The 26640-nt window shown below is 39.9% G+C and overlaps 1 protein-coding gene across 1 annotated transcript in view; it reads right to left on the reverse strand.

Moving 5' to 3' along the window:
* Positions 1 to 23250, reverse strand: part of pdgfrb (platelet-derived growth factor receptor, beta polypeptide) — a 31533-nt gene extending 8283 nt beyond the window's left edge. Inside the window, exons 1-16 of the mRNA XM_072439530.1 lie at positions 22902 to 23250; positions 9077 to 9151; positions 7998 to 8315; positions 7220 to 7477; positions 6405 to 6535; positions 5473 to 5638; positions 4247 to 4427; positions 3783 to 3898; positions 3571 to 3694; positions 2856 to 3067; positions 2517 to 2611; positions 2079 to 2211; positions 1778 to 1882; positions 1373 to 1483; positions 566 to 722; positions 283 to 449 (exon numbers count right to left, since the gene is read on the reverse strand). Coding sequence (XP_072295631.1) covers positions 283 to 449; positions 566 to 722; positions 1373 to 1483; positions 1778 to 1882; positions 2079 to 2211; positions 2517 to 2611; positions 2856 to 3067; positions 3571 to 3694; positions 3783 to 3898; positions 4247 to 4427; positions 5473 to 5638; positions 6405 to 6535; positions 7220 to 7477; positions 7998 to 8315; positions 9077 to 9125 — 2323 coding nt within the window. The 5' untranslated portion in view covers positions 9126 to 9151; positions 22902 to 23250. The remainder of the gene's footprint in view (positions 1 to 282; positions 450 to 565; positions 723 to 1372; positions 1484 to 1777; positions 1883 to 2078; positions 2212 to 2516; positions 2612 to 2855; positions 3068 to 3570; positions 3695 to 3782; positions 3899 to 4246; positions 4428 to 5472; positions 5639 to 6404; positions 6536 to 7219; positions 7478 to 7997; positions 8316 to 9076; positions 9152 to 22901) is intronic.
* Positions 23251 to 26640: the final 3390 nt, after the last annotated feature.

The following is a 26640-nucleotide window of genomic DNA, read 5'->3' on the forward strand; positions in this document are numbered from 1 at the left end:
ACTTGGTGAGATTTAGAGTTTGTGTGGCGGCAATAGAAAGATAATTTCCCCCTGTCCTTGAGGATGCTTGATATTGTATCAACAGTATATTTCACAACTGTGTGCATTCTGTCTGTTACAGTCAGTATAATCCTTTGTTTATCCAGGCGTGCTCCATAGAAAAAGCTTTTTTGTCCAGATGACTATCTTCAAAAGCAATTTATATTTGTTTTTGGTCTTCTAAATACCATTATTCTTTATCCTTAAAAACACATTTTCACAATACACTGATGAGTGTCACACCTTGCTCCTGGTAGATGTCCTGTTGATATGTGGCCTCGTATGGAGAAGGCTGGATGTCTGCGTATTTAATGGTGTCCCTCTGCTCGTGCATCGGGACATACATGGTGAGCTCGTCTTTGGTCATGTCCATATAGCCCCCGTCGCTCTCACTTCCGAAAGACACATAGCTGAGGGGCATACACAATGAAATGCAATGATCCACACACTATATAAAGCGGAAACGCATCTTGATTGTGACAAAACCCCGGTTATCACACAGAATCCGGCTTCATGTGGCACGCACCCTTTGCGCTGGCTGAGTGGGGTGCTTCCTCTGGAGATGAACGAATCATTGTCCTGGTTTTTCTCAGTGTCGTATTGAAGGAAAGTGTGCTTGTTCCTGTGCAGGTAATCCACTAGGTCTCCGTAGCGACAGTACTCGGTCACCAGGTACAGAGGGCCTGAAATGTTGAAGAATACAATCATTCCAATCTTAATCTGAATGGCATTTGAGAATATCGCATTAGCAGTTAGTTACAGAGCTTGATATATTATTATACAGAAAACAACATTGTAATTACAGCTAGTGTGAAGAGAAAAATGAGAGAAAACTGCAATACATCTGAAAGCTTGCATGATTTCATTGCTGTTGCGGCAAATACAATGACCTTAAATACATTCTGGGCAAGTTGGTGTATACAATTACACCATGTATTTTCCTGTGTAGAAAATCGTAGGGATTAATTCAACTGATACAATTTTCTTTCACAGACTGTTCAATGTGACTAATGGCATTTTCAGTATTTCAAGACAGAATGTACACTTACAACCCCAAATTTCCTTGTGACAGTTTTAAACGTCACAATGTTCAAATCAATAAACAGATAAAACCATGTGACTTTTGAATGTACAGCTTTCCCCCTTCATTTAAATGATAAAATGGTACTATTATAGTACTAAATAGGCATCAAAGGAGTGCATAAATTATCCTTTTGTGAGCAGATGGGCCCAAACTGAGGCAAAACTGGAAAATGTCTCTAAAAATACAGTACATTTCAGAGGGTTCAAAAACAACTTTATGTTTAAGTTGGGTCATTCACGTGAGGCTGACCTTGTTTCGTGCAGGCTCCGAGCAGGTTCACAATGTTGAGGTGCGGTCCCAGATGGCTCATGATCTTCAATTCGGACATCAGCGCCTGCGTCTCGGACCTCCGGGCTGTAGCTGCAGAAAAAAGAGGCGTGAGACCAATTCAGATCCAGGACAGAACTCAAAGAGCGCCCCTGCCAAATGGCTCCATGCCTCGCTGGCACAAAGCTGAAGCCAGCCTGGCACTACAACTAAAACTCAGCTTGATGAGGCTTTCGCGGTGACGTTTGTGAAATATTCTTCTCCACACAGGAATTATAGCAAAGGTGTCAAACTAATTTAAAGGCTTTTCAGTGGGCTACTCAAGTTTATACAATGTGAACAACTGAACAAAACGATTTGAATCATGGGCCTTTGTTTTTGTCTTACATTTCAGCATTTTGACTGCCACTTTTGTGCTGGACTGGGAATGTGTGAGACCGTACGCAGTTGCCTCGACCACTCTGCCAAAGGCTCCGGACCCAAGTGTGCGACCTGTGAAACCCACCAGAGATTATTGTTTGAAGATATGAATGAACTACACAACCTGAGGAGCTGCGATATCAAATGTTCTGCGCAACAAAATACAGACCACACACATTTAATATCACAAATGAGTACTTAATAACAACTATGGAGATGGAAACAGATGATTTTTAAGTACAAGTTCAGCTTTGGAGCAAGAACTCACCCAGCACCAGGTGATCGCGGGGCATTTCCCAAATCAGGTCATAGGGCAAATGAATGGGGTCAACGTAGATGTACTCATGACCGTCCTGACTTACAGACTCAATCACCTTCCATCTGATCTCATAGCGAGGTTTCTGGAGATAAAAAAGACTTAAAATTGGGCTGCAATTATTCATGATTACTTGATTAATCGTGACTCATCAACTATTTTATTTTATTAATAAAAGATAAATCATTGTAATCATTTTCTGAACTATACGGACCTTTTATTAAGGAATGGATGGGATTATTAAATCAAAATGTCAAAAGGCAACAAACTATTTTCAATTTCATCCAATTATTTGTAAATTGTATGTAAGTCGACGACTTACAAAAATGAATCGCCAGCTGCAACAATAGTAATGCATTTGTTTTCAGTTTTTAAAGATGTCAGTCTTACCTTTCTCCACACAGCAATGAGAATAATGAAGGACATGATAATGATGACGACCAGGGCTAAAACTGCAGCCAACACTGCCACCTGGGAGAACAACGCTGCAACACAACCAGAGGAAAGTCATGTCAGTTTATACCATACAGAAAGAGAAATACACATTAACAGGCATGAAATCTGAAATCTGATCTGAAATGAGTATCAATCATAGCTTCTAACTGAAACTACTCTACCAACCTGTTCTACAATAACTTTAGACATTACAAATCTTAAAATGCTTAAAACTAGATGATGTTATTTTGAACTGCTTTATTCACTTGATGATTGATTAAGAAAGCCACTTACTGCTGGACACTAGTTTGACGTCTCTTTTGTCCACGCGTCCCACCCAGTTGGTGGTCTCGCAGCGCACCATCACGTGCTGCGGCTTGTGGAAGGTCACCTGGCTCCACACCTGGGTCATTTTTCGGGCCTCGCTGTAGCTGGTGTTGGTCTGGACACTCAGCACCTGGGGCTCGGGGACCAGCGGGTGCCATGCTACGGTCTGGTTACTGCACCTGTGATACCATCAGTGTCTTTACTAAAGGTGCAGAAGAACACTAACTTCAAGTACACAATGATATGTGTGCTGTCTTTTCAATTAATTTTTTTTTTTTTTTTTTTCATATTAACTTTTTACATGTACTTGGCAAATACAAATATTCCTATGCCAGTGGTTCTCAAAATGGAAGTCTTAAATAAGCCTTGACACACTTCAAATGCAGTGATAAATGTATATTCTTGGCCTATGCCCTGAAAATAAAATCAATCACTTTGAGGGTAGCCTATTTAAAGTGTTTGGGGGGTCACAAACACTGTTGCCCTGTTGTTATCATGGGGGTCGAAACTGAAAAACTTTGAGAACCACTCCTCTATACTACTCTGAAAACCCACTTCCTGTCTGGCAGCTCAAACCCTTAAATATTCTGCAAAGGAGTAATAACATGAGTCCAAATCAACTGTAGTGTCACCAAAATTGTGTTCAGAGCGCCCTCTAGTGTTCATACAGTGAAGCACTAACTTGAGCATACTGTCACAGCTGGACCACTGGATGAATGGAGTCGGGACGCCCTCAGCTAAACACGTGACCAGGTGCCGTTTCCCAGGGAGCGGGTGATCACTCAGGTCTTTGATTTGAGCGGGAACTGAAAACAATCAAGCAAACACACAGTAAATAAACGGTTCAAATTTAAAAAAAAAAAAAAAAAAATTGTAGGATTTTTCAAAGCCCACCTTGCACCTCTAAGTCAAAAGTGATTTCCTTAGTGTCGTCTCCATTAGTAACAAGAGCAGTGTAGAGTCCTTTCTGCTCCGTCTGCACTCGAACCAGGGTAAGAATACTGACATATCTAAAAAAAATAAAAAAATAAAACATATATATACATATGTACACAGCATTACATCAGACCTTTGTGATTTGGGGCAGTTCATGTGTTGGATAATCTATATGTATGATAGGAAGCTAGTACAGTAACTAAAGCTATAACAAGTATTTTCTTTGTCTTCATAAACATTTGGTCATTGCTCTGGCTTTGAAGTGCTGAAAGAGTGCGGCCCTCTGGAGAGTATAATGTTTCTGCTCAAACAGGACACACTCCGACACCTCCGGGCCAATCACCTTCACCGAGTCGCTCTTAAATTGAATATGCTGTGATGTGTAGCAGTTATCGCTTATCCGAACCATCTGAAATCCTCACCGAATCTCCTGCTCTTGACGAGTGATGATGGTTTTATCTCCTCTTATCGCCGAGCCGCCTTTCCTCCAGTAAACCTGAGGCGGAGGATAGGCCTCGATCTCCACTCGGAGCGCCACGTTTTCTTGCAACTTTGCAGAAATGTTCAGCTGTTGAGCAGGTCTCACGTTCACAAAACCATGATCTGGGGAAACAGTTATAAGCATGTTTAGAGAATTGCATTGATTTACACATCTATTACAAGCTATAACAATATCTAAAGTAACTATTATGGAATAAAATTGAGTATATCAACTACTTTTCAGCCTAATCTATGACACTTTGCCAATAAATGTTGTGTGATATTCTTATTGCTATTTTATGGGTTTACGGTTTGCTTTGATTTGACTGGTTTTATTGTTTTGAGACTATTCAGATCATTATACCTTTTTTGCTGTTTAGAAAATGTCTTACATAAATACAGCGGATTTGAATATTTCATTTAAGGCAAGGTAGGTTTATTTGTAGAGCACATTTCATACATAAGGCAATTCAAAGTGCTTCACACAGCAGGGAAAATGCATTAAAATCACAAAGAAATTACAGAAACACAATAAAATTAACTAAATAAAAAATAAAAATAAAAAAGACCTGGCCACAAATGTGTTTTCGGAGTCCAACTTAACTATTCTCTATTTTTATCCAATCAAAAATGCTGCAAAAAAAGCTTGGAAGTATTATTACAAATGGGTTTATTTGACCAAACAACACGGTCACAGATACAGTACATCACCTACTATTTCCACAGTTCAACATCTGGGCACAGACATTATCTCCATTTTCCACTAAGCTCCAGTAAAGCCCTCTAAACCGTTCTTTAGTGTCTGCGCAGGGCATGGGAGCAGAGATATTTAAGGCTTTTGTAAACATAACACAGCTCACTGCAGATAGAGTAACCAGTAGCTCCTAAATGCAGACAGAACAAAGACTGTTTAAGACTTGCTTTATAGAGTTATACCATTAGATGTATGTTTTCTTTCTTAAAACAAATCTCTGCACTGTAATATTCTAGATCAATTTGTGTCAAAGGTTTATACCATGCTCTGAACAGAAATAAATAGCCGTGGACTTCATTTCCTTTCAAAAATCTTTGGCCAGAGAAGGTTTATATAAAGTCGAGCCTTCTTCTACCAGAGTTACAAAATAACAATCTACCCGGGATGAGTTTGTTTTGAGTTGCGTTTTTTTACCCAGGACGGTGATGTTGATGCTGGCGGAGGCGGTTTGGTCCTGCACCCCTTCGTGGACGTGACACTTGTAGTTTCCACTGTGAGCGACGGAGGCTCGAGGGAAGATGAGGCACGAGCGCATGTTCATGGAGGACAGCACATCGGTCAGCGGCTCCACCTCGGTCAGCTGAAAAAGACAAATGAACATGACAACACGACAAACATGGTGCAACGCGGTGATTCACACCTGGGTATGATGCTCTTTTGTAGGCCAAACAGGTCGTGTAAGTGTCTATATTTATTGAAATCATATTAAAAGGATGTTCAATGTATTTTTTTCATCAAGAGCTGCATACACATAAAACTGTAAATAATTTAAAAAGGTCAATTTAGCACAATTTTGCCTTTATTCAGTCTTAAAATGTTTGATACTGGTTTATAAAGGTTTTATACAGGTACATAAAGATAAACTATATAAACTTGCACTAAAAAGTACTACTTATGAATGGTAATATTGGACAATTCAAACTTCTTCATCTGGCGTCAAATTGTTAAAATCTTTCAATAAAATAATATGATTTTTCACAAGTGCTTTGGGAGACTGAGATTGACTTTAGATTTCATTGATATTGGGTGGTACAGAAACTTAAGAATGGTCACATTTTGCTTTTTGACTATAGAAATCTGTCGTATATTTGTTTGTATAGGTAACTGAATATAAAAATACGGATCAATCAAAATCAATCTAATCTAATATTTACATTGATTGAATGTATTGTAAATCTGAAGTTGAGTTTGAGCACATCCCACATTGCACATCACTTGCACGGAGCGGATCAAATTTAAGGTGTGTCTCTACATCTTGATGTGATTTGGGTTCGGCCGTGAAGCCCAAGAGTGATCTTGAAGGGAAAAGCGTAACAAAAGCCCTTGTTCCCGGCGTTCCCACTCACCTCTCTGTTGGGGATATCCCAGGAAAAGAACACCAGCTCCACACCGTGCACCGTACAGTTCACCGTCAGCGGCTCTCCCTCCTTCAGGACGGACTTGGACGCGTTGATGTAGGCATCGATGGTCTCTGGGACTGTGACGGAGAGCGTGGAGAAGAGGTTGAACCGCTACGTTTTGTTTTATAATGACAATAGCTCACAACATTGAAGCCAACACTGAGCCTGGCACATGCGCTGCTGGTTCGATCACTCAATCACCAGCCAAATCTACCGTATTATCCGGACTATAAGTTTTATAGTTTTGGCCGCGGTGCGACTTATTCTTATACTTGTACTCTGGAGCGACTTATATGTGATATTATTTGTTATTTTCACACTTGCAACCGCATTTCACACTCCAGTGCAACTTATATTATGTTTTTTTCTTCTCTATTATGCATTTTTTGGCTGGTGTGACTTATAGTCCAGAAAATACGCTATAAGCTTTCATAATATATAACACATAGGGCTACGCGATAATGCCAAACAGTAATATCTTAATGCCGATATGAATACATAATCGCAATTCAACAAGTTTGTGCTTAAACATTAGGGGTTTTAGGGTTGAAGCGTTACATAAGATATAATAGGACACTAAACTTAAGAACAACAACAACAACAACAAAGCATGCTTATATCTGCAACACTTAAATAGACAAAATAGTTTAAATGGGATCACTTTACACACAAGGAGTTTACAGACCTTAGAATCCTCATTTATATAATTAGCTTTGCTTTGATTGTGATCTTCACGACCCTCCGCTGATCCTGCCACTCACCCACAATACTGAAGACGTAGAAGGCCTGGGACTCCTTCACCTCGCCGTTCAGTTCTCCTTGGCACACGTACGTCCGGTCCTCCAGCTGGCCCCTGAACCCCTCGCTCGGGTCATACGTGCCCCTCACAGGAACATCGGTGTCCTTCTCAAACAGGGACACGCTGATGTTGGGGTTGGTCACCAGGCAGGGGATCGTGCTCTCCTCGCTGGTCTTAGTCACCATCCCATGGGAGGTCTCGATGAACCACACCGCGGGGTCTGGAAGGAAGTGTCATTCAATAAGTACAAGACCTTTAGGTTACAATACATTACAATACAGTAGTAGACACATCATTATTCCCCAATCACTTCATGGAAACACTTGTCTTTGCTACAAACTGACAGCCATTACTTGATTTGGATCCCTACTTGCCTTGGACCCTTCATGGTGGTCTCTTTAAAAAAAAAAGATGAATATGTGCTTTGACTGCTGCAATGCAATTACGTCAAGTTAAAACGTTTTCCATGAGGTCTATTCTCAGAAATATAAACATTAATGATGACTGTTTTAACTGTGCTTATCAAAGTAAGACAAATATTATCTGACATGTTTTCACAGACTACTGAACAATAAAAAAATATACTTATACTCTTTCTAACCAACACCAACCCGACGATCACACAAAAAGCAGTTAGCCTATCTTGCTCAAAGACGCAACAGAACAAAGCAGTCTTTTTTTGACTTGATAACTACCCAACTTGTGTGTGTATTCAAAGTATCAGTTTTAATTTAGCGTACCTGGAACAAATACAAGAACTTCATGTATTTCTCCCGTCACTCGATCGATGCAGATGTAAACACCACTGTGCTTCCAGCTCACGTCAAAGAGGGTCATCACACTGGTCATGTCGGTATTTTGGACAATCTGGAAGCTCCTTTTGCCATGTTGAACCTGATCCACTTGGAAATAGGGGACGTCATCCCTCTTAAACTCCCAGGCCGTCTCCTCTGATGCCGAACACGTCAGAGTCAGAGAGGAACCCGGGTCCAGGATGAACTCTCTGCCCGCTGGGGTGATCTCCAGGCAGGGCAGCTCGGGACACAGATACAGAAGAGCTGCGGTTTACAAAACAAGAAAGGGGGTCAGATTTGAGGGCACAGAGCCACCGGTGGGGGGGGTCAGAGGTTAAGTCAACAAGACAGTCCAGATTTGGTGGAGGCACGAACGATGACGGATATGAGCTGTTTGGGGGCAGTAATGATGCAGTGGCAGTGACAGATGTATTAGACGTGACAGAGGACAGACGGACTCCTACTGCCTCGCACTTCAAAGCACCGGGCTATCTCTAAAGATAACGAGCTCAATGTGCAGGCAACACTTCATAATCAACGACAAACACAAAGGGATGATGGTTGGTTGAAGACTAGTTAACAAAGCATTACAAAGCATTAAACTCATTTTTCTTGTAAATGAGTTTATTTTGTTTCCCCTATAAAGTGAATTGCAAAGGCTTTACATAGTGACAATATCATGCTTCTGCAAATCGTATACTTTGTCTAAAATAATTTCAATTGTAATACTTTTTCATGCATTGACGGTCCACTATGCTTTACTTTTCTGTTCTAAAGCTGTGCATGTGCCCCAAACTACATGTGAATACTAGCGATGTGCCTACTTTGATAGATTAAAATACCTAAGTCTTTCTTTCATGGTTGTAAAAGCAGGTTCTCCAGCTTTAATGATTACATTGCAGTTTTAAACAGTATTGAAAAGTGTGACATAAAAAGGCTTCTGTAGCTGTATTACTACTTTGTAAACCCTGAGTGTTACAAAAGTGTTTTATCTTATCAGCGCTGTATTTCCAACGAGTTCTTACCAAGAACAGTGGCTGCAGCATGTAGAGTGGACACTGTCACACTCCTCATGGTGGATGTCCCCAAAGCACTTTGTTCTGAAAAAAGTAAATAAATAAAAGACATCACTAATGTTTAATTCACAAGCACATAAACCAACACCTTTTTGTCTTTCCTGTGGTGACATTTCTGCAAATCACTGCAAGAGTGATTGGCCTAGATCATAATGGATCCGCCCCCATCATTTCAAAAGCCAACGCTTGAGTAAGAGTAAAGACTAAAGTATAGCTCAATCTGATTTTAATCACAGGTGATAACTACAACTAGAAGCACTTGGGCAGCACAGAATGCATTGGCCCAATCTTAATCTATAACAACAAATATTTAAATCTATTGTAAATACATAATGAAAATACATATCTAAAGCTAATCTTTGTAAACAGTTATCTGCATGTTAAGGTGTATGTCTTGTCATTTTAGGAACTACAAACAAACAAATGATATAAAAAATGTTACATAAGTTAATGCAGAGCGCATATTAGAAGTATTTGCTGCCTCGCTGCACTCAAACAGAGCCACAATGTCTGTGGCTCTTTGTTTCTATTGGCTCTGGCTCTGTCCACTCAAGTGATCACTGTCCTGCAGTCTCACTGGCAACAATGACACATCCAAGCCTCCATTCCATTGAATTAATCACTTTCAGTGAAAAAACACAAGATTATAAACTGCTAACACAGTGAGTTTTGGTAATGCTAAAAATATCATATTGTAAGCCAACGCAAGAACTCCGTGACGGTTTGAGGTCTAAGGTGACTCCACTGATGGCCATTCACATTCAACCAATGTTAGCACAGTGTAATGTAACTGCAAACTAAGGGAAAGAGGGGAGTTGTTATGTTTGGGACTGGGGGTGAGGGCCTGCAGCACCCAGATGTCTGGAAACAGTTAAGGATGGATCACAGGCCCATTTCAGGGAGAGGCGGAAGAGCTGGTCTTGGGAAGAGCGAGGGTGGAGGAGGAAGTCGAGGAGGAGTCAGTGGAAAATGTCCAAATGTATCTTGAGAATGGTACCTCCTAAAGTTTATATGATAATGAGAGCCGGATTTATAAGCTCTATTTTAAGACCTTGGATTAAGTTTGAGTATTATGTAATTTAGACGAGGGCTTTTGAATTCAATCTGCAGTGCCAAGTCTTTTGTCTTTAATTTTGGCCTCAAAACATCTATTGGTCCAGCTTTTTTTGTCCATGATTTCAATGATTACAACAGACATAACCCAAACCAGATACAGATTTAAGTTGTCCTTCTATATTAACTGCCGTCAGCATTTCCGTTCCCAAAATGAATTCTTGAGTTTGGCCAAAAAAATGTTTCCACCCCCACCTTCTGTTTCCAATAACACGGGTCAATGAGAAGGATCGAAACGCAGAGTGACAGCGGAACACATAAGTGAGTGAGAAATATTTGTTCTTCAATAAAATCGGGACACTAATTCAAGCAGAATACATTTACGCCACAGGACAGGAAATAAAACATGCACAACTGTAGAAATAACTCGCACCAAATTCAAACACACAGCCCCTTTTTCGTTCTTTTTTCCTTTTTTTTTTGCGACTGCTCCGATATGTACGGTTCACGTTCCCACAGTGTTGCGCTCCAACTTTCCCAGGACAGTCGGTACACTTGGGACGCCCGTGTGATGATGGCGAGAGCAGGAGGGTCACTTTGTCCCCAAGGACCCAGGACCAACAACACGGGACAGGACGAGATAGGAAGACGTAAATCAGCACTCACAAGGGTCAGAGGAGTGAGGGACAGCAGCCGCCGGCACGGACGCCAGCGGCATGTCAAGAGCTAATCTAATCTTACTGTGACGAACTTGTACTAATACGGGAAAAACTGAGACATGTTACACGAGATAAGATGTCAAATTAAATTATGTTTGGCTTCTACAACAGGTGCAGAGGTGAGTAGAGTAACCCGATATTGTACTCAAGTAAGAGTAACGCTACTGCAAAATAAAAAGTAAGAGTAAATTAGTTTTGAAGGAGCAGTGCGAAAAACTCGGATGTTCAAATAATCATCTAATATTGTCAATATGAAGATTTTGAAGTGGGATGAGCAACCAAATAAAAGTACTTTTAAACTGTAAAATACTTGTACATTACTCAAGTAGGAGTAAAAGGGGTCTGAAAACTATTCAAGATATTTATAAAAATGTTACTCAAATAAATGTACTCGAGTAAATTAACTCTGAACAAAGGGAAATCTAGCACTAGAATTGTCCCATAAGTAGAAGAGGCTTTGAAGGGGTCAAATGATAAAGAAAGTCATTTTACTTGCAACACTTCAACACTTCAAGGTGATTGACCCTTGTTAAAGTCAAGTTCTGCTACATTTACTCTAAACCAGAAAACATTTGTCTAGAGACATTGTAAGAATAGCACTATAATAGTAAAATAGTGGGACTCAATACTGATTTTTTTTTACCACAATAACGTTAAACAAACACTATTTCATCACAAAATAGTTGCAGTTTCTTTAATAGTATCATCTCATACTAGTTCTTGTATAAATTAATTTTGCCATTCCTAAACTGTTCAGGAAAAGTCAAATGTTGTCCTATCATGTGACTTTTTTCATTATTTAAATACTTAATTGAAGTACTGAATTAAATCAATATCTAGTTTTAATATTAGTTTTAGTATCACTTATTATCTGCGTACACCCTATTTTATGAGTTATAGACTTTAGCGTTTCATCTTATTATCATATTTTGAATCTCTGAAACATGATCCAAGTGCTGACTGTTACGATCAGAGCCTCTGGTCTGTTTGTGTAAGCGATGGTACAGTAATCACCATAAAGTTCTGCCCCGCTGCAGATTTTCCCACAGAGGCTGGGAATCGGGCGACTGATTGACCCTTCTGAGATTTTACAAACAGGCCGGCTCCACTCGGCGTGTCACCAGCTAACGAGGAAGCCCAGAACCCCACACAACACCACGGGACGCGCACAACCCACGCATCGCCCAAGGACGCATTACAAGTGTAACTGTAAAGCCCCACTGCAGCCTGTAATAACACAACAGGGATTATGTGCAGTTTATATACTTTTGATTCAAACATCTGGGAGTAATGAAGACAAGTTACATCTGCAGCCAAGAGTTTGTGTGACTGCGAGTGCATCCCAGAAGAACAAAATCAATAACAAAAAGTGAGAGAGACGTGGTCCTGCGATGCAGCTGGAGAGGTCCCGTTTCCTGTCAGGAGTATTTCAGGGTTCGTGTGGGAGTAAGCAAGTGATGTAAGTAAGTAAGTAAGTAAGTAAATTTTATTTATATAGCACCTTTCACAGACAGAGGTCACAAAGTGCTTCATATAACACAGAATAAAACAATAAAAACACAAAAAACTTACAGTGAACAATACATATACAACAATATACAGTAAAATCAGTCCGTAAAACAAGTGCATTTAAAAGACTTGACTAAATAAAAAGGTTTTAAGTTGACCCTTAAAAGCAGTAACTGAGTCCAGTGACCGTAGGGAGAACGGAAGATCGTTCCAGAGTCTGGGGGCAACAGCCTGGAAGGATCTGTCTCCTCTGGTCCGAAAACGGGTGCGAGGAACCAGCAACAGTTTCTGGTCCAAGGACCTTAGTGAGCGAGAGGGAGCGTACGGTTTAATCAGATCGCTGATGTACGATGGGACCTGACCATTTAAAGCTCTAAAAGTTAAAACAAGAATTTTAAACTGTATCCGGTAGGAGACCGGCAGCCAGTGAAGGGCTTTAAGAATGGGTGAAATGTGGGCCCTTCTATTTGTGCGGGTCAAGATCCTCGCTGCAGAGTTCTGGACCAGCTGCAGACGAGAGAGTTCCTTCTTGTTAAGACAGGAAAACAAACTGTTACAATAGTCCAAACGTGAAGACACAAATGCATGAATTATAACTTCCAGGTCATTTTGAGACACCATTTTCCTGAGCTTAGAGATTTTCCTCAACTGAAAGAAACAGTTCCTCGTCAACAGCTTGGAGTGGTGCTCTAAAGACATGTCTTTGTCAAAGACAACACCCAAGTTTCTAAGACTTGGTTTAGCAGTCTGACCTAAAACACCCAAGTACTGGTTTATCCCTGGAATGGCATCATCAGGGGCAATAATCAGAGTTTCTGTTTTGTCAGCATTTAGCTGCAACGAGTTTTGACTCAGCCATTGTTTAATTTGCACTAAACAACTGACCAAGGAGTTCAGCTTCTGGATCTCAGAAGGTTTAAAAGAGCAATAGAGCTGAATATCGTCAGCGAACAGGTGATAGGACACATCACTAAACTCTTTAATGATCATTCCCAGGGGAATTATATTAAGCAGAAATAGGACGGGACCCAAGACGGAGCCCTGAGGAACGCCACACAACAGATCAGCTGAGTCGGACATTATTTGGTTTGCAGCAACACTAAAGCTCCGACCGGATAAATATGAGGAAAACCAATGAAGAACTGACCCCGACAGTCCAATCAGGTCCCTCAGTCTGTTCAACAGGATATGATGGTCGACAGTGTCAAAGGCTGCAGACAAATCCAACAGAACTAAAACAGTGCATTTCCCAGAATCAGCAGACATCATAATGTCACTGGACACTTTGAGCAATGCGGTTTCCGTAGAATGATGTTTGCGGAAACCAGATTGAAAAGAGTCGTGAATGTTTGACTGATCAAGGAAATCGGACAATTGTTCAGAGACCACCTTCTCTAGGATCTTGGACATGAACGGGAGCTTTGATATGGGTCTGAAACTTTTGGGGTCTGTCGGGTCCAAGTTTGTTTTTTTCAGTAAAGGCTCAACTATGGCATGTTTAAATGGACCAGGAAACACACCAGTAGAAAGAGAGAGATTTACCATTTTGGTAACCCAGGGGCCAATAACATCAAACACTTTGAGGAAGAGCCTGCAGGGAAGGGCATCTGATGTACAAGAGGAGGGTTTCATCTTGGTCACCAGAGCTGAGATGTCTTCTAGAGTGACAGGCTTAAAAGAAGACCAGTTTTGGGATGCATCAATGACAGAGCAGAGCACCACCACCAGACCCCGAACAGGACGACAAGAGACGCTGCCACAGTCACAGCATGCACGCAAACATGCAGGTGGCCTTAAATGACGAAGAGGGCTAAAGTCGCAATAACAAAAACAACAGAAGATGAAGAATGCAGAGACTGGCTGAGCAGATTACAAGTGTGGCAGTATGGCCTGCGGGCAGACCATGCCACTTCCTATTGGCTAATCATTAGGGCCGTTGGCCAATAAAATGTTGTTCAGTTTTGTCATTCATCCTCTGACCTACGCACTTCCTGGGTCTGGGTGTTGCTCCACGTTCCTCCGCTCTCCAGTGCCGTGGCCTGTCACCTGGCGCCGCTTTGATTACGCTCCGATGTGATCTCTGCTGACTCGGGATTGTTGTGGTCTCGCTGTCATAGCCCCACAACGCGTGGTCCCGGGCAGCTAACGTGATGTAACCAAAACTCTCTGGAGCGGCGGTGTGCGCTGGAGCCGTTGCCTTGCCCTCTGTTGATATGGATGTCTGTGCCCTGTGTTGTCCAGATCCACTGGACACTTAAAAGACCATACATCCACGCATAAAGAACTGATACGAACTGTGTTGTTACCTAAGCCTGTATTTATTAAATGAATAGCCTGTTAAATAAATTACATGTGAAACTGGAATCTGCCTCTGTATAATCAAGAACGAATCTGTGTCCTTTTAGTTAGTTTTCCGGGTGTAAGCCCGGTGGCGTTGTTGGTTTTATTTTCCTTATTTTTATTTAATGTAAATTAGTTTAAAACATTTATAGTACCACCCGAATGCCACACAAGCAAAGATGAGAAGTAATGCGCCACAAAGACTCATGATAATATACAACTCTGATGAAAACGGTGTGTACATTTGTGTTAGGGGTGAGCCATTTTCTTTTGGAGTATCCCCGACAACGATATCTAGATGATATAATTTCAATTTAACAGAATTGTGTCTTTAAAAGTGTTAGTGGAGGTTTAATTATCAGACAAACGTACAAACTATCACCTTGTAGACTTATTTGAAAGTTTACAACATAACTTTTTACCATCTTTAGTTTGAATCAGCTCTTTTGGATCATTTTTACTATAAACAATATACTTAAGATTAAAATATTGATGTATTCCTAAAGCATGGTATAGTAGAATACAGTAAGTAACATGGCACAACCACGGTTTTCTGGGAAAAGGGCAATTAGAGCAGCTAAAAAAAAAAAGAGAGAAAAAATAAACACAGAGAAAATACCAAAGTAAAACTGTCATTGACCTAAACGTGTAAGATGCCAAAGTAAGCGCAAAAATTTGCATTACATTGGCGATTTCTGTGAACAGGAAGTTGTTCAATCGTCATTCTATCACAGCTCTGGTAAAAATGACAGCGCACGGTGTTGGGTCACGCACAATCAGGACAGATCTGCACAGACCTATCATCGTTTCAGTATTTTCTTAACTAAGACGGATGTTTAATCTCCCAACAGCGGGATTTTTGGCGAGCTTTGTGGGAAAAATATGACCTAGAGTGTCCTGGTTTAAACAAACGTCCATTTTTATCACTTGACTTGGACACTTTGCACCCCCCTGAGGAAAACCTTCTGGTCCCAAAGCACCAGACCCCAAACTCTGCACACACACTGTACTCTGCCGGAGCTGTAATAATGACTAATAAACTGCACACATGTCACCAGCGTACAGCCTGAAGATGTGGGCTCCAGTGGGCAGGAAATGCTTAAGAGTGCATTGCGTTTAATGGATGTTGTGATAAGTGACATATGGTCTTCAGACTTATCGTTCAATGGGACCGCATTTGCTCTTATTTATTACCTGGCATTGAGTTATTGAGTTAATAGAGTGCTATGACCACATGATTGGCTAATGTTGGGTCATCTTTTTGGCAAAGGACTTGAAAAAGCAGAGGTTGACGAAAACAGCAGTTTAAGGGTTGCGAGTGTTGGATCACAGATGGACAAAAGGGCGGGGGATAGTGACAGAATATACAGTCATTCTCCTGATATCAACGGTCAGTTTGTATTTTTGTAATCCATCAGAAATGTTCTAAATGTGTCTGGGAATGTTAGTTGCTGTCACGATAACAAACTTCGAAGTGCGATATATTGCCACAGAAACATGTCAAGATAAACAATAATATTGAAACTACTTCATGCCACTGACGCAATAACCCAAAGTAACACAGTAAAAGATGTTGTAACTGTATAATATTGTAACACAACAGTTTAATCGGCCTTTTCACATTTGAAGAAGCTGTTTACAAGTACTTCTCTGTATGTAGTACATAACTGATGGACGCTCCTTTTACTCGATTAATCAATGCACAGAGCAGGTCGTGATATGGACTGTAAAAAGTAGGGATGTAACAATAACTGAGTCTAACAATAATATCATGGGCTGTCGTGGGCATATTCAATTATAAACTCCTTTGTTACTACATAGATCCTTTGCGCCATTTCAATGCAGACAACATGAAGAAATTAAGCACTTTAATATCTTACTTCTTTTGAATATCACGCTAATGATTTGCACAAATGCTTGTCTAGGCATTTTTAAAGAAGAAAGCAGTATTTCTACAAATCTGTTTGACTCTCCACAATATCGCAATAAATATCATACTGTGAACTGATAATATTGTACCGTCACATATAGTTCCATCCCTAGAAAATATTAGACAAAAAAGTGCAGAAATATCCCCTTATGCCAGGGGTGGGCATTTATTTTCCTCCGAGGGCCATATTCGAATGCAGGCAAGTAACGGAGGGCCGGCCCGCAATCATTGGTGTGAAAAATAAAATAAATAAAATAAATAAAATAAATAAAATAAATAAAATAAATAAAATAAATAAAATAAATAAAACTTTTCTGTCAAATATAGGCAATTGAATCTATTATTTCATTAATTTCATGTCATCTTTATTAAGGATACAAGTGCAGACAGATGTTACAGACAGTTAAAAAATCTAAACTAAAATCTTCCTAGGGGCCAGATTAAAACAAGCCGAGGGCCACATCTTGCCCTTGGGGCCACAAATGCCCAGGTCAGAGTTATGCTATAGTTTGGAATATTAGACGGCCCTATATTCTGATCTTGTACACAATATATCACTCACCCAAAAGACAAAACTCGTTCTCAGCTGTAACATTATAGCTGGACGCTGCTCTGAGGCCAAGCACTATCAATTTCAGCTGCGTTTTGAGACACAAACATCAATCACCATCTTGTTGTGTCTCCGTGAGTGGTCCTACTGCGGCAGCCAAAGAGGCACTTTGACGACGCGGTGGCTACACATGTTTGGGAAACTGTGATTTTGGTTAGCGCTCTTTCAAACGGAGCAGTAAATGAGGTTTCTTTGCGATGATGGTGGCGAGGCGGAGGGAGCGGGGGGAGTGACTTAAGATGTGGCTTGTGTTTGATATGAGCTTCATTATCAGATTTTATAACCGTGGAGCCGAAATGAGCTGGAAAACATTGTGATATGGAAAAAACTGTAATAGCTTTGGTTACAGTCAAATAAACGTCTTCTAACATTGGACTTTTTTCCATTAAGATGAATTAAGTGGTCTCAGACAAATAGTTTTAAAGATAGACAAGACAATTCAAAAAAAATTATATCGGAGGAAAGCCTGTCACGAAAATGTCGACTTCTATTTCAATATTATGACAGAAAGAACAATACATTTGGGGCTCAGTAAACATTGTGGTCGTTTTCTTTGCACTTTGGGGAACTTTTTCTTAGTTTTTTTACAAGATTTGAGCTCTAGAGTGTGAAATGAGTAACTTTCGCAACTCATTATCAACACCAACTTACTACAAAAACGTTGTATTGTGTTATTTACAGTATTTACAGCAGATAATGTTTATATCAAAGTTTTGCAAATTGTTTTTTGGGGGGAATTTTCCTGCTATCAGTGGCATGAAGTAGTCTCAGCATTATTGTAATATTGTCTGGAAAAATGTCATAACTTTGCACCAAATGATAAAAAGTAGATTTCCTGGGACCAGTTTGACAGAAATAGCATAAGAAATATAGCTGGAATGGAAAAACTATATGTCAATTCATTGTTGTAAATCCCGTCACAGTCGGTCGTCATTGCAGGGTTAACTAAGTGAGAGAAAGTAGCTTCGCCAGTGTTTATAATACATTTCAGAAACTTAAACATCACATCCTCTCATATTTTTGCCCCCTTTTTCTTACATTCCCTCTGATCCAACCCTCCTTCTTCCTGTGTGCTCCCAAAAACTTAACGTCCCAAAACCGGTCTCTGGAGTAACGCTCGCCTACACTCGCCCCGACTCCCAAAAACACCTCCTAAAAACAGGACCAGCTGAACACAATTACGAGCTTCAGCTTCGACTTACCATGTTTCGTCCCGTCAGAACTGAAAGAACAAACTGCAGCTATGGTAACAAAGTACACACAAAGTGACTTGACAAATCAGACACAAAAGTGCAGAAATATCATCTCACGCTATTGTTTGCAGCGTTACATGGCCGTGTGCGAGGTTGCTTCCTGTCAAAACTTAAAACTGTGGCTACGTATGATAACTCAGTCTTTTACAGGGAAATAACCATTGTGTTCAGGTCAGCAATCGATTACACACAAAACAGCAAAATTCAGATCAGTTTTCAGTGTTTTTTGATTGATAACTAAAGATATTGCACAAAAAGATTAGTTACCTTGATGTTAAGTGTCTTTTCATGAATAAAAAAGGTCAGGGATTATGGACTATGCTACAAAACACAGGGTTCAGTTAAAGAGCATTTAGCTTGAATTTGAAGATCCTCTCCTCAGTTTTGAGTCCAAGTCTAACTGTTCATCTTCTAGTAAAACCAATGTCTTTTCTTTATATCTCTCAATCATCAATATATATTAAAATTGGATGATTGCTCATTATTCTTGCAACAGTTTGTCTCCTTGTCTGAGCCAAATATAATCAGAATGAGTCATTTTGACTTGAGCCTGTTTTGCCTTGTCCTCAGTCTGCACTCAATCACACCAAATTCAGTCTGTGTTTGTTGGACCGTCGACAGCACTAAGATCACAAACAAAGCACTCTGATGGACCCCAAAATAAGAGGATCATTTTTTATAGTCGCTGAAGCCACTAAAAACAAACATGCAACTACAGTAGGTTTGTTTTGAGCTCTTTTTGTTGTGTCTTGCTACAACGTTCAGACTATGTAGCGTTTCTGACAGTTATCGTCATCTAGGTGTTATTTCTTTGCGCGTATGTTCCACAGTTTGGCTTTAACCTTATCTATATCCATGGAGACAAGCAGGTGACGCCACTAGATTACGTACAGGTCAGGTCTGTGGAGAGGAGACATGCTTTTTCAATGTGTTTTTGAGCAATAAAACCCCCTGTAAGTTAATACATGCCAGATAGATGGGTTCAATGGCATACAAAAGTTGCATGGTGCACTTTTAATGCAAAACTTTAACGCACACCACATTTTAGATTGTGGTTTTCTTGCAAGAGCAATCACACGTTACTCACAAAAGAAACACGGCCCAGGGGAGTTGGGTCGTAGGAGTGGTCGAGCTCTTGGACGGAGGAAGCGATGCAGCTGCCTGTCATTCGATGTGGACGAGTGGGAGGAACGAACCAGATGGACCAACAGGACGACGTATCACCAAACCACTGAGGGCTCCTCAATTTATCACAGGTTCAGACCGGCAAAAGCGACCCGCGGAGAGCTATAGAGTGTTGTTACACTAAGGAATATATTTGATTGTCAAAACTCATTTCAATACTGCGATGATTTAAAACAAATCCTTTTTAGGTCAAGTTTCAAGACAAAAAACATTTTTGACATTTTCAACACAAAAGGATAGTTCGTTCTTTATTAAACATTGTGATCTTATAGTTCTGATGAAGCACAAATTATTCTAAAACTGTTCAGGAATGGTCACATTTTTTGTGATTGTTTGTGATTTTTATAAATTTATTTTAAATAGTATCTGATTTCTGATACTTCTGACAACCCTAATTATGGTTCCTTTTCAGTTTATTACTTTGCTGATATAAGCATTCTGGGGCTTCATGGACCTGATAGATTATTATTATCCTTTTTATAATGAGCAGTTTTCTTCTTATCATGTGCCAGATAGATGGGTTCAAAACGAAAAGGTGATACAGAAAAAAATAATCTAGTCTAAGTCCAAATCTAGTCATCTTGAAAATGAATCAAACATTAAATAAGGGCATCACACTAGCACAGCCTTTCCCTTTTCTCAGTGCTGTTCTTGTAACTGCTCACACTAACTCTAAGTGATGGATTGTTTTTAAGCCAAGAAAAGACCACCGGAGAATCAGTCACCCTTGCCCTTCAAACAAAACAGGGACAATTTTCCATCACAACCATATGTAGGATCATATGAAGCGATATCAAATCCATGTCAGCCTGCTAAACAGCTGTACAAGGGACATAAATCACAGCCAGTTCAATTGGCCCCAAAAGCTTCCCCTGAAACTGCTACATATCCACAGGAGTTAGTTAAAACAGGCTCCTGCAGGTCATGTTTTGTGCACGGTTATAATGTAAAGCACATTGTGTCGGAGCGGCTGGCATGTCGAGTCCAAGAAGCAGCTGATGAGGGAGGACCGGGGCACACGCATCAGGCCAGAGAGGAGCAATGTGCCTCAGTGCATACCAGCAGCCTGACGCACGCAGAGAAATCCCCTCCGCTCCAAAGACAAATGAAACATCACAAAGTTTAATAAGCTGTACTGGTTTGAGCTTTTGTTTTATTATTGATGCTGTTCAATGTTAACAATAAAACAATAATGTTCAGGGTGACACGAGAAACTATGATCTGAATGCAATAACATCTAAAGCCGTTGATGGTGAAGGAATGACACGCATGTCATTTCCCAACAGCTCATCTGAAATGACGGCGCGGGGCAATTTTAAGACTCCACAAAGCCAAAGATAAACACGACATGCATTTCGATCTTCAAAAAGGGAAATCCCATTGTGTGTATTTGAGTTACTTATGGATTGCATCATTTGAGACATCCATCAGTGATAAGATGTGTTGAAATGTCTAACAGCAAAGGCATTGAGTGGTTAGCCAAACGCACCGCAGTCGCCATAAATGTGAGGAAGTTTGGTGGCGTTCAGGTGCAAAACATGTGGAGAATTAGAGGGGAAAGACATGCATGCCACATGTGTCCCCGCTCTGGACGAACTCTCAGCAATGCAACTCATTTCAGTTACTAAAGGCTCCACTGTAAGACTACAAAGTAATGCAAAACAATTCAACCACTGCTAAGGCGTTCCATGCAAGATAGGCAACTTTATGTTAGTGTTGTCACGATAAAAACATTTCAAACTCAATTTACTACAGAATAGGTCCAATACTCAATACCATTTGTGTGTTTTTAAGATTTTGTGGCCTGTAGGCTTTATTGACAGGAAAGTACAGTGTGAAATGGGGATGAGAGAGAAGGGAGGACATGCAGTAAATTGAGTTGGGAATCGAACTCACGACACTGTGGCCGGCAGCTCTTGGCATAATGTTCTCGGTAGCCCAATATAATGTAATTTTCAATACAAAAACCAATACATTCTTTAGGTTTCCATGTGGTGTTATATATAGTTCTGATAACGCTCAAGATCTTTCTAAAACTGTTGTGGAAAAGCCACATTTGTGTCTTGATTATGTGATTTTGTTTAGTATCCATTATAATTCTATTTTCGATACTAGTTTAAGTATTGATTAGTATGTGAATGTCCGTACTTTTGACAACCTTACTCCCTCTCTCGGCTGTGTAGCGTGCCAATCTTTTAAGTAGTTTACATGAGTTTGTGTAGATAATGAGGATGCCTTTGACAGTGACGGATGCCAGCTCTGATATTGTTAAATATTCAATTTGCGTGTGTTGCTGTGCAGGGAAGATTGATCCTGTTCAGGACATTCAAAAGGGAGTTTAAAAAAAAAAAAAGGAATGTTTTTTAGCAGAAAGGACCGCCAGTTCACTTTGGGTGAGTGAATAGAGCTGTACAAACAAACCCTTTAGCATCGGGGCACAAAGTGGAGAGCATACAAACAGGTCTGTGTATCGGGAAACCCTGGGACACTTGTCAAACGCATTGACTTAGCGAGAAGATAAACACTGTTAAAGTTGCAGCATGTAAAGGATGAAAAAGTGTCTATGTGCAAAGATGCAGGCCGCTCTGGGTCAGTGTTTGAACAGGTTGCTCGCAGCCACACACATTGTAATGCCTCACATGCAGGAAGGGGGCAACAAATACCACGGTGCACAACAACAAAAGCACGAGATTCAACTGACAATAACATGGACGATGATAACAACATAGTAAAAACACTCTAGCATCTGTGGAATAGAAAAAGCTGCTTCATACCATCTATATTTAACAAATACTTGAGTTTAGAGCTGCCACATCACATCACAAATTTAACAATCGCAATTCATGCAAAGACAAAAGTATAAAACCTGCTAATCCTGTACTTTAGACCTCTGAAATGCATTGGTATTTTTGTATTAGTTTTGCAATTCATTTTCCAGTTACTGCACAAATACAGTTTGTATACTGCTTGCCAGAAATATCACAGTAAGATACTTTCCCCAAACTGTTCAGCCCTATGAGTTTAGTATGAGTCTAGCATTATAATTATCTAGAATAAAGTGAAATTTAGTGGTTACTTACCACACAAAGATTCTGTAACAAACACTACTTGAGTCTCAATGTAAAATATAGCAGGATGCCATGTATCACCTGACAGGTATCACCAAATATATGACTTGCCTTGTCCGGGATCCAAGATGCTGGCTAATTCAGTCAGTGGATGTTGCAGGTTGTCAGTCACCTTCTGTAACAGGAGACTGCAGCTCGTCTGGTCCTCTCGACGGGCAGCGCTCCTTCAGATGTACAGACCCTCTGATGTTCTGGCTCTAAAGGGCTGTGGGGTTAAGCTCCACTGTCCCGGGACCTTCACTGGAGGAGGTACGGCTGCTTGTTTAGTCAATCACAGCACAATGGGTGTCTCATGCCCTCTCTCACACTCTTTAAGGAGAGCTGAAGGTTTCAAAGTTCCCAGTGGAAGCAAAGGCAGGCGCATCCACTCTCCTGCTCTGATCTAGAGAGTGTGAGTGGCCCGGCCCAGCAGAGGTTAGAGAGGAGCGAGGGAGAGGGAGGGCTTTGAGAGGGAGAGGGGGCAAACACAGAAGAGGGGATATTCAAAACATACAAACATCAATCTGGTACAATGAGATGTGATTTCATTGTTATTATAGGGATGGGACATGATCTCGTGCCACAAGATCTCATGAGTTAAAATGACCACGAGATTGTGCAAACATACAGAAAATGTACTTGTGACTTTTTTTCTCATGTGTTTACATTTGTCTAAAACAGGGGTCTGTAACTACTGTCTCAAGAGCCACATGCGGCTCTTTAAGGCCTTTCTTTTCACTTTGATTTAAAAAAAAGCACAAAACTTTTGAACAAAGAATCCATTAGGCGTTATTTATTAATTCAGTTAGCAGAGAAACTCTGGACTCTGAACAATGAAAAAACATCCAATAATTCAAGTTTTTTTTCTACAATAGTACTCTAGTCTGTGAAAATCCCCTGCTCATGTTTCAAAGGCACAAGATTGGTAAGAATTAAGATCATTTTGGTTTGCTGAGTTATGAATATTTCATATAAAATGCACCAGAATGCAAGTCTATAATTTGTCAAACTTTCCTTGAGGAGGAACCCAAGACCAAACATGTGAACTGAACTGCACAATTTATCTGTATAAATTATATCAAAATCTTCTCGTGGACCCAATCTTGTCTTGTTGAAATTTTGGCTCGTCCCATCCTTTAAAGATGTAACTCAGCTTGCTCGCTGACAATGGCAAGAAACCTTTTCTGATTCTGATTCAGCAAACCATCATTTATTGTGACTAAACACAGAAAGTTGCAGGATTGGCCTCTATGTGTGTTGGTACTAACCTTTTTGACACACTGTACACGGACTTACCACTTTGATATCATTTAACTTAAAAAAACAAAAATCATCATTTATTTTACTATATGCTCAAACGGTGAGGAAATATCGTGTTTCTCTAATAACAAGCAGCTTTCTTTTTATTATGAGAAAAAATTGACAATCAAAGGCTAAATTATCAGAAGACCAAATGAAGCTTATTGGACTAACAAGCAGCCTTACTTCAAAACACAACCCCACTGAGTTCAGCTTATTGTGGTTTTGTTGTGGCTCTGAAGTCCAGATCTCAACTCATTTGTTTATGAATGGATTGGCAAAGTACTGGAGGTTTGAACAGCCACAGTCGCTATTGGCAACAGCAATCTGGATCCGATCTAGCCCAATGAAAAACAACAAACACGTTAAAGGGAAGAGGAGAAAGAGTGAAAGAGAATGTGAGAGACGGCCAAAAGAAAACGAAAAAAACAACAAGTTTGGAATGAGGTCAAAGTGTCCCGCTTTGGAAACAAACATGGAAGTCTCAGTTTCTCAGGAAAATAAACTAGGGCTAAAATCAGGTGTGAAAGAGGTTAAACACATCCAATTATCAAAATACACACCTTTTTAATCTTTCAGCTCAAAGAAGACAAGACACAATGTTCTTCCCTTCTGGTGTCACTACAGTGGAACAATTTAAGTATTTATTTGGAAAAGAGCGTCGGCCAGATACAAACGCCCAGCAAAGAGATACATTGGCAAAAATAATGTAAGAAAAAGTCAACTAGGGACGTCAAGATTATTCAGTTAATCGATAATCATGATTATTCAGGTCCCAATATAAGAAATAGAAAATTATAATCGTGTGAATTGTAGGCAGCAAAAGTTAGTAATTTATTCCAACTACATGTAAAGTATTTTTTATCTGTTTATGCGACAATATCAGTACTTTTTTATTCAGAACATTGGCAGTCATGAAGCTGGACTTGAGGAAAAAAGCAAATTAAGTATGGTTTCTTCTCACAATAATTGAAAATTTGATATTGTGACATCCTCAAAGAAAACAAAAGAGCTGTGAAACAACCTGATGTCATTACTGATTGGATTGAATTCATGTTAAGTTTAGTATTTAGCATAAAATCTCCATTTGTTTATTAAAATTATTTTAGGTGTGGCGACACAATCCGGTTCTCTAAATGTTTTACGTCCTTGCATTAATTTGACTGAAAGCTACAGTTAAGTTGCAGGTTTTTTTGGTCTTTTGGCTTCTTATTGACTTAATCCTTTTATGGATGATATTTTGAGGACTTTTGACCAAAAAGAAAAGCTAAAATTAATAGTAAACTGCTCTGGCAATGGTCCTACCTTTTCGTCACTCTGATACATAAAAAAAAAAAAATATATATATATATATATATATATATATATATATATATATATATATATATATATATATATATATATATATTTCTGGTGCCAAAGCATCAACGGCGTGATTTTAACTTTGAGTCCAGTCCTTCATTCAGATGACAAAGATCTTTTCATGCTGACAACGCAAACTGTACAAGAGCAGTGCAGCCGGAGAAACAAGAGGGAGGAGGGAGCTGCGCTAAATAGCATTGGTGCGTATTCGCCTCTAATTGGGAGAGAAAATCTAAAGGCCCCACTCGCAGTAATTAGAGAGCTAGCAGTGCCCCAGATACTGCACGAGAACGGGGGGATGACGCCCTACATTACAATTTGTCTAATTCTGTCCATGTAATCAACACCTTGCAGTGATAAACATTTACCAAGATCAACATTGCATCTAAATAACAAAAATATCACACAAATTACAGCACACATTGAGCTTTAAGAAACTGCAGTTACAAATGGAGGCCTCAATTTAACCCGGGCTCTTCTGGTTTCTCAAATTGTACTAAGTGTATTTAGACCATGTTTAGTCCTAATTTCTGGTGGTAAGAGGTACTTGATGAGAAAACTTTGAGAGCCGCTGCAGTAAAGTTTGTAACAATGTCTGAACATCCATCTTAATTTGGGAAATACTGAATCTTTAAAGGTCTGTCTTTGTTTGTTCTTTTCACAATAAAACACAACACACATTTGGGATGGAGCTAGTAAAACTGTCACTAATAAATACACAAAAAACAACTTAACAAATTCTATGCAGATCTATTTTTTTGGTATTGGTCCACACTGAAGAGTTAGTGTGGACATTATGGTGCAGTCAGGTTGGGAGATGAAAGCCCTGGGTGGGTGTGAGTTTGTGACACATGTGAGCTTTTAGCTGCTGCCGTGGCACAGGCCTCTTATTAGTGTCCTCCATGTTTGAACATCTGAAAAGGAGGGCAGGGGAACACAGTTTATGCAGCGCTGGTTCAAAACAAATCATGGAGCATAAGCCATCCACTAAAATAAACACTCATTTAGATAAATACTTGAGATTTATGTAACCGCTGAAAGGCTCAGGTTCTCGATTTTCTAAACAACTGTGAGCCTTCAATGTTGTTGACATGTTGAGTAAATTTTTTATGGACACAATTCAGAACAGTTCATACAATACTTTAC

The sequence above is a fragment of the Eucyclogobius newberryi genome, unplaced genomic scaffold, assembly GCF_026437365.1.
Source record: "Eucyclogobius newberryi isolate DKJ021-1_F unplaced genomic scaffold, fEucNew1.0.hap1 SCAF_11, whole genome shotgun sequence".
NCBI classification, from domain to species: domain Eukaryota; kingdom Metazoa; phylum Chordata; class Actinopteri; order Gobiiformes; family Gobiidae; genus Eucyclogobius; species Eucyclogobius newberryi.